Source organism: Glycine soja, chromosome 8 (assembly GCF_004193775.1).
Source record: "Glycine soja cultivar W05 chromosome 8, ASM419377v2, whole genome shotgun sequence".
Classification (NCBI taxonomy): Eukaryota; Viridiplantae; Streptophyta; class Magnoliopsida; order Fabales; family Fabaceae; genus Glycine; species Glycine soja.
The window spans coordinates 35,186,756-35,196,077 of NC_041009.1; the positions used below are offsets into that span (position 1 = coordinate 35,186,756).

Consider the following 9,322-nt stretch of genomic DNA (forward strand, 5'->3'; position numbering starts at 1 on the left):
GGGGGTCATCCAGTATGGTTCCTCCTCTTCAACGGCCATAACTTCTTTAGTGTCTATGGTGGGAGTTTGGAGTGTCTCCTGGATGATAGTCTTGAAGTGCCTGGTCTTTTTAGTGCTGGTTAGCTTGAAGAGTAGGTCTGCTCTGGTGTTGCTCTCCCTGGGTATGTAGTACATTTTGAAACATTCGAAATTATACATATGAGTTTTGGCAATATGGCAGTACTTGAGAAGCATTGTCTCCTAGGTCTAGTATATGTTGGCAACATGTCCCTGGATGATGAATGGGTGTCAACGAGTAGTCCGTCCTATTGGATGGTGCATGTGGGAGAGCCTTAAGTTATTTGGAGTGTTGATTGTGCGTCAAGGGTGTGATTCCCCTTGGGTGCGCTCAGGCAATGTGTGCGCAAAATGTTCGTCGCCTTGGGGACATCTGACATGAGCCTCTAGCTAATTGTGGTTAGCCTTTATCTTCCTCAACTCCTTCTCATGGCATTGCTCCATCTCCACAGTGCAATTTTGGAGTTGCTAAAGAGTATTTGTGTTTGTCATAGCTACTGGTGGGAGGTTGGAGCCTTCGAAAGGGATCTCGCGTCTGAGGCCAGACTGAGTGCTAACCATGGGTGAACAAGAGAGAGTTGATGAGAGATCACAGACGCCAAATGTACTTACCAAAATCCAAAGCTAAGACACATCAGGGTGGACATGGCCAAAGTGGATTCCTGGACTTCACACTTTGGCTTTATAGGAGTAGAATGGAGTTGTTGGTCCTTATTTGTAGGGGTTGTTATAGCCTTTGCAGATAATTATCAGCTTGTAGATAATAGCCAGTAACTTATATATAATGTTAGAGATAATGCGCAGCTTAAAGATAACAGCTAGTAGATAATTGTACCTTATAGATAATGGGTGACCTGGTAGATAACTGAACACCTGCCAAGAGATAACCTGTTGGTTGGAGAGCCCAGTTGCTAAGGGTTGGACGTCCGTGCTTCTATGCAAGGGCTGACATGAAAGGTTGACATGTGTCTCGTAGTGCCACATAGGATGTCACGTGTGTTTTGTGGATCCTGGACAGTAAAAAACTCAAGGATTAATTGCTAAGGAATTAGGATTAGTCATTGTAGGTTTGATCTTGGTTGCATTGAACTATGAGATTGATTATGAATGAGTTTCATATGAAGAATTCTATGGATTTCATCTCAACAAGATTTTGATCTGTTTGATCCATTTTTCTCTCCAAAAATTGTGTTTTAAAAAATCAAAATCAGTTTGGTTTCACCATATGAATTGATGCCTCACTACAACAAAACATTTCTTTTCTAAAAACTAAAACTCCCCACATTCGCTACAACAAATTGACAACTTGCTGCAATGAATAAGTGTGAAATTTTGTTGATTCCTTTATGTTGCACATAGTCTATGTGGATATAATAACTCTTTATACTTACTATTTCTTCTCTACAAACTAGACTAGGTTCACTTTCCTATTATGTTTGAAACACGACAAGAGAAAGTCAAGATGAACTACAAGGTGTGGAATAGGAAGGTGACAATATGAGGGATATGAAATGGAAGTAAGGGAGTATGGTGATGACTATGCTAATAATTTACATGCAGCACGAGACTTAATTTAAAATTTAAAAGTGCTTATAGGAACCAAAATAACAATACATAGTTAAGTAGAGGGCTAAAATGTTAATAAGTGGTTAAGTTCAAAGACTAAAATAACAATACATAGTTACATTCAAGAACTAAAATGTTAGTAAGTGGTTAAGTTCAAAAACTAAAATGACAACATGTTGTTCAATTAAGAAACTAAATTGAAATAAATTAACTTTTAGACATGTGACAACTATGTGAAAATTGTCACTTGTCATGTCTTCACCTAGGCGCGACACGTTAAGGATAACAAATGAGAGTTAACAGTAGGACTGATCTGTCTCACTTTTTGCACATTCAAGAATTAAATTTAAATTTTTTTCATCTTTCTAGAGGGACCTATTTGCCAACCCTCAAAGTTTGAAGGACTAATATGAGTATTTATCCAAAAATAAATTTCATAAAAAATGAAGGACTAAAAACATAGTTTACCCCTACAATTTGACATGTGACTATCCCATCATATAAGTAGGGGTTGTCATATCATCACTTAATGGTGATGCTTACTAGCACAAACTAAAAACATAAATTGACAAAAGTACAAGGACTAAAATGGATCAAAATATTCTTTAGGGACTAAACACAAAAATCACAAAAAATTGAGGGACCAAAACATATTTTTCCTATTTATCCATATCTAACAATTTCCTTATCAATGACTTCTAAACAAAATAATAATTTAACACTATTGAATTTTATTCAAATAAATTATTTTCATCTTCTAAAAATATTATTGTACAATAATATTGAAGTTTATAAATATTTTATTTTTTTGTATATAATAAGTTAATTATCTATAAATTAAATTTTAAATTATATTTTATTAATTAAATAATTTTTTATATGTAATATGGTAATAAGAAGAAAAAAGTGAAAAGAAAGAGAGAGATAAAAGGTATGGAAGGAAAAAAATTCTTCCAAATAATATATGACAGTGTATGTTTGGAACTACAAAAGTAATTTTAATAGTAATTGTATTATCTATGTCAAGAAAGTCTAACTATATTTATTGAATAAAGATGTATAAATTGTTATAAATTTCATGACATTTTATCTTTCATTTCTACGAATTAAAAAAAAATTACAATTCATGCATGAAAAGCGTGGCCAAAGAAAAAAACAACCAGTGGTAGTGTTACACGACATAGATATTCTAAATTCATGAATAATTTTATTTATATAGTTTGGTGTCAAATTTCCAAAACTTCCCGTTTGGTGAAATTTACTAACCTTTTAGTCTAGAAGTTGAGAAAAATAGGGTAAGTCTTATCCATGCATCCATTAATAAACAATGCGTAAAAATCGAAGCTCATGCATAGCATGGTCATTTTTCATTCAATAAGTGATTGAGAAATTGACAAGAGCTATAACTAATTGATGGATCCAAGGACACATTAATTCATATCACATGCATGCAGAACTGCATTGTCCATGGCAATACAAAGTAGCTCTGCTCAAGAAAAAGCATGTCTGTCGTACAAGAGGTACAATAATACATCTTTTTATCGTTGATGAAAGAATACTAATTTCATATATTAAGAAAATGAACACAGATGTCCACTCAATATATGTAAATAATTAGCAATTAAGCCCGTCTGATTGTCAATAATCTCATAACACTATTACCTTTGGCATATCCATTTATATATATAATAACTTTTATTTTTACCCCATAAAGAATAAGTCTTGTGCCAGTATGACTATTTTTAAAATAAATGTAAAAAATTATAAGACATAAATGAGAGGATAAATTAAAGTAAATAGCTAAATATTTGTTCCAGAAATTATGATACGCTAACAAATTGATTTCTAAAAGATGAAACAAAATTGAATGATTAATTTGACAATAAATTATATTCTTAAGGACCAATTTGACATTAAGTTGCATAATTTACTGATGAATTTGTCATTAAATTATTTGTAAGATTAATTTATCATACTTTTTTACAAATTTAGAGATTAAATTTAAATTTTTATCATTCAGAGACTAATTTTTAGAAACAAATTTGACTATTTATCTATAAATAATATTAATTTTATTATATTACCTTTCTAATTTTTTTTATAGTACCGACAATCAAAAAATGATACAATATTTTTTTGTACAATACTAAAATGTATGGAGAGCAATTATAATTTGTAAAAACAGATATTTTGGATTTTTTTTATGTATGATATGATATTATGTATTTTATAAAAATTTATAATAATTTTCTTCTAATAAAATATTGTAAATGATTTATTTGCTCCATTAAATTAAGATTTTTTATGGATCCAGTACGACTACTAATTAACCATTTGTTGAACAAAGTTAATCGCATTTATACACATAGTTACACGTGAGATGTTTAATAGCATTATGACATTATTATTCAGTTATAAAACAAATTAATGATATTTATACATATAATTAAGCAAGACGTGTGGTCAATCACTTATAGAATAAATTAAATTAATCACAACGATAATTTTATACGTACAATCATATTCATTTATCATTAATCACTTATAAAATAAAATAAATCATTTTTTACACAAATTAAACCAAATATCTAAGTATACATTAGGTGTACAAAACTCAATGGTACCATAAATTTTTTCCTTTAAGAAAAGGAAGATGTTTGACAAATATATGTTAAATGAAAAAAATATATATAAATATGATAAAGTTTTGATGTAATAGAAAGAGAAAAATAAGAAATTAGAGGTATAATGATAAGGTGTTTAAAATAAATAGTATTTTTTTTAATGTTAAGCTGAAGTGGTTAATGTGTTGAAATATTGAATCATTTCATAACAAAATTTTGAATTAATGAAAGTTTTTTTTCCTCATAAACATTAAGAATAATAATAATAATAAAAACGTACAAAAGTTTGCTGGTTTAACAGTACTTATATGTTACCGTGCTTGCCAAGAAAAAAGCGAAAACACAAGCAATCCTCAGGATCGAATCCCTTTCTCTCGATCCACACAATGCCAACGGAAGCTGAATCTAGTGTTACGCCCAAATACCTGCAAGAGAATGAACTGAGCCAAGAGTGTAAGGAAGTGATATCCACCTTACCCATGGAAAGAGGTTGGGTTGCAAGCCATCTGCACCAATACCAAGGCTTCTGGCACACCACCAGGCAGCTTCAAGGGGTTCTATCTTGTCAAAAGCATTTTAAGGCCCTTGACACAGATGTCCTCATTGTAAGCACTCCCAAATCAGGCACCACTTGGCTCAAAGCTTGGACATTTTCCTTGCTTCACAGAAACCAACATGATCCAAATACCCAAAACCAAAACCATCCTTTGCTATTCAACAACCCCCATTTTCTTGTTCCATTCTTGGAACTAGACCTCTACATTGATGACAACACTCTTCCCGACCTTACTTCATTGATCACCTCTCCAAGGCTCTTCTCCACACATCTCCCTTATGTGTCACTTCCAAAATCTGTGCAAGAATCAGCTTGCAAGATCATTTATCTCTGTAGAGACCCCAAAGATGCTTTCATTTCACTATGGCATTTCACAAACATGCTTAGGCCCAAGAGCCGAGGGATGAACTCACTCCAAGAGGCATTTGACAAGTTTTGCAGAGGAGTGAGTCTCTATGGGCCCTTCTGGGCCCATGTGTTGGACTATTGGCAGAAGAGCCTGTCAGAGCCCAACAAGATCATGTTTATGAGGTTTGAAGAAATGAAAATGAAGCCCAGGCTTGTTTTGCAAGAGCTTGCTACTTTTGTGGGTTGCCCGTTTTCCAAAGAAGAGGAGGAAGCTGGTGTGGTGGATCATATTTTGAAGCTGTGTAGCTTTGATAACTTGAGCAACTTGCAAGTGAACAAGAATGGGAAACTCTCCTCTGGTGAAGAACACAAAGCTTTCTTCCGCTGTGGCCAAATTGGTGACTGCAAAAATCATCTCACTGCTGAGATGATCCAACAACTCAACACCATCACTCAAGAGAAACTAGCTGAACATGGACTGAGGTTTTAGATTATATCGTTATTATTTGCAATTTTTAATACTTGGTATTATGTCATGTGTGCAAAAAAATAAATAGAATTCCTTTTAAATCTAGCTTTTGAGGGGATGAAACAAAAGGGACGAGAGAAACTCACATTTTCCTCGCCAAAGCGTGCAATAATAATAACGCTATTATTGTGTTTGTGTTTGCAATTTGATGTATGGCTGAATCGTACGTAATGCACTAATGTTACTTACACTAATTACGTTGATAAGGTTTAGCAATATACTTTTTCTAACACTTTTTTTAATTGGTTAAAAATATTAAAAATTATGTGAATTTTGTATTTTCTACAAATTTTAGCAAATAATTAAGAGTGTGTCAAAGAAAGTGTTATTAGAATTTCTTATTAATATTTCTTCACAATACAAAAACATAGTTATTACTCCCTTTGTCTTAAATAAGTCTAATTCTAGATTATTTTACTAAATCAACAAAAATTAATAAATAAATGTAAAAGAGGAATGATTTTATAAAATTATTCTTAGTATTAATATTACATAGAAAAACTAATTAAAGTGATACTTATTGATGGTATTAGTGAAAAAATAATTAATATTACACTAAAAAGCTAACATAACACTTCTTTTGAGATGATTTTTGTTTCAAATGTGACACTTATTTTAGACGAATGAAATATCATTTTTAATCTCAATTTTTCATTTCTCTTTACGCATATTCATTTTAATATCACATTAATTTAATTTGAGACATAATTATTAGCATTTTTCAAGAGAGGGAATCATTAAATATGATTTGAGACCGACAAAATTTTGTCATTATCAATCAATTTTAAACAACAAAAAAGTGTAATAAAGATTATGTCAAATAATGTGTTATTAACATTTCTCTTTCAAGAGTTATTATATCATAAACACTTTCTAACCACCTTCACTAGAGAATATTGTCTTTATTTTCAACATTTTGTTTCTTCTGTTTTTTCATCCACAAGATTAAAATTTAAAACTTGTTTAAAGAATCCAATCTCAATATAGCGTATCGTAACTTCACTAAATTTGATTATTAATGTTCTTAATCTCTGTTTGTTATGCACATTCACTTCAAGTTTATGCAACGCACATTTCCATTATACTATATATATATATATATATATATAGACACTCCTTGTAATTGCCAAGAATAATAGTTGTTAAAGAGTACGCTTAGGCTAAATGGGTGTAAGCGACCATGCTGAAAGCCAAGCCCAATCATTAGCGGAGATGTCATGGGCCAAACCCAAGAAAAGAAGTTGAGGCTAACATGTATAAAAGAGACATGAGTAGGATGAAGAAACCAACTTAATTAACTCCACTACACTACCGAGAGATGATCATTTTCATTCTCTCTGTTCCAAAGCTTATTCCCGCCAAAAATCACAATACCACATGAGGATATTTTCAATAATATGATATTTCATTCGAATGGTAATATCTCTCATATATTATTGGAATTGAATGTATACCATCATTCCTTCCCAAAAGGTAACACTATTAGAAAATATATTTTCTACATCGGTTATTTATGACTTTCAACATCGGTTTTTGAACCAATGTTGAAAGTATCAACGTTGATAGTATTATCGTTAACATCGGTTTTTAAAAAACCGATGTTAACGTAAAATTACCAACATCGGTTATATAAATAACCGATGTTGCTAATATGAATTACACCAAAAAATGTATATTAATGTTGAAAGTTAACATTGGTTTTCTGTAAAAAAAAAAAAAACCGATGTTAACGAATGTGTTAATGTTGACAGTTAACATCAGTTTTTAAAAAAAATTTAACATCGGTTTTCTGTAAAAAAAACCGATGTTAACGAATGTGTTAATGTTGATAGTTAACATCGATTTTCTATAAAAAAAAACCGATGTTAACGAATGTGTTAATGTTGACAGTTAACATCGATTTTTTTAAAAAAAAACGATGTTAACGTTTTTGATATTAACATCGGTTTTTTGTAAAAAAACCGATGTTAACTGTCAAATTAACACATTCATTAACATTGATTTTTCCAAAAAACCGATGTTGTTTTCAGGAAATTTTTTTAAATGATGTCTCTGTTTTTACAAAAAAAAAATCAAAATTTAACCTGTAAATTTAAAATTAGACCACACAGCACACAACATATATCATTTGTATTCCGCTTTCAAATAAGTTTTAGCAAAAAACTAGCTATCAACAAAGGTTATTCAATGTTAAAATGAAACAAAAATTGTAAAAAATGTAATGCAAAGTATGTAAACTAATTAAGTAACCTAAAGTTACATAGTTGCCTAACATCCTATGTTTGATTTCTAACTTTTAGATAATATTGTGCCCACTGGATGCGAAGCGCCTTGAATCTCTCTGCTTCCAATGATCTAACTTCATTAAAATACTGCATGATCAAATAAAAAAATAAATTAACAATGTAAGAATGGAATCAGCTTTTTGAAATTATACACTATTTACTCCATGATATTAACATATAACACATAAGTCACCCTCCAAAAAGAATTGAATTCATGAAATAACTTCTGAATTTTAAAAGCTCAGAAGCCAAGTGTAACAAGTAAATTTCATTGAAGAAACCCAAGTAGGGATTTCTTCTTACATGTTATAGGCTCATCACTGCTGTTGGAAAATCATTCAAGTTGCCAGAGATTCAAAGTGGTTTCCAATAGTTAAATTTATCAACGAACCAACATATCCATTAAAATTAAAAATAAAAATAGCATGTGAAAAACTGAACGACAGCATGTCATGTAAATTCTTCTTATGTTGCGCCAAACATGTTAAGCTAGCACCATCAGCCCAAAACAAAATAAAGCAATCACCAAAAGCTATATAGACAAGATATCTTTAACAGCAAACAATCACTCATTCCTGACAATTTGATGCATCAAATTCTTTTGCAATTGAACTGCAACAACACGAAAATTTTCACACACATGAAGACAACCCCAAAATAATCCACTTGGGGCACTTGATGGGGAGAAAAGGTATTCAACCCAACACACACTACTAAATGTAAAACAAAAAGGCATAGAACAATTTTTCAACATTTTTTCAGTAAGCAGAAGCAGTTGGATTTGACATCAAATATAAATGTAGCTACCAAAGAAAACGAATAATAGGAACACAATCAATTTTTTGGAATAATACAACATCAAAGTTACCTGATTTTGCACTGCCTTTGCCATCCTCCAGAACTCCTTTTTCATGACAAATTTGTGAAGCAAAGTAGTAGGTTTGTTTTGCTTCTTTGTCTTGGTTGTTGCCAGCTACACAGACTGGTCTTTACCCGTAGGTTGAACAGTGACAGTTTTCTTGTTCGCCAAACCTATCATACCACCACAAACATAAAATGAGCTTTATTCACAATGTAAAAACCTGATTCAACGCTTCAGTTTTCGACGATTAATAAGACATTTGAAAATAACTTTGGCTCGGGTAAAGAGATAATTACCGGAGTACTTGAAAGTGTTGAGGTTATAGAGATTTTTGGGCTCTTTGCTGAACTGCACACTCTGAGTGCCCCTTCCGAACTCTTTCACCAAGAAAGAGTTGTTCTTCTTTAGGATCTCCCATATGAGTTGTCCCGGTCACCATCTTCTTGGGCTCTCTGCTGAACTGCACGCTCATCAATTTTTTGCATGCTCTGAGTA

General features: G+C 31.7%; 1 protein-coding gene and 1 non-coding gene across 2 annotated transcripts; one reads left to right on the top strand and one right to left on the bottom strand.

Annotated features, from left to right (window-relative positions):
* Positions 1 to 4,574: 4,574 nt before the first annotated feature.
* LOC114424620 (cytosolic sulfotransferase 5-like) lies at positions 4,575 to 5,883 on the top strand. The gene has a single exon (XM_028391485.1). It carries the CDS (start codon positions 4,634 to 4,636, stop codon positions 5,639 to 5,641), a length of 1,008 nt encoding a protein of 335 aa, XP_028247286.1. The 5' UTR covers positions 4,575 to 4,633; the 3' UTR covers positions 5,642 to 5,883.
* Positions 5,884 to 8,201: 2,318 nt separating this feature from the next.
* LOC114424803 lies at positions 8,202 to 8,292 on the bottom strand. Its single transcript, XR_003669103.1, has one exon. It is a non-coding gene; the product is annotated as a small nucleolar RNA R24 (small nucleolar RNA).
* Positions 8,293 to 9,322: the final 1,030 nt, after the last annotated feature.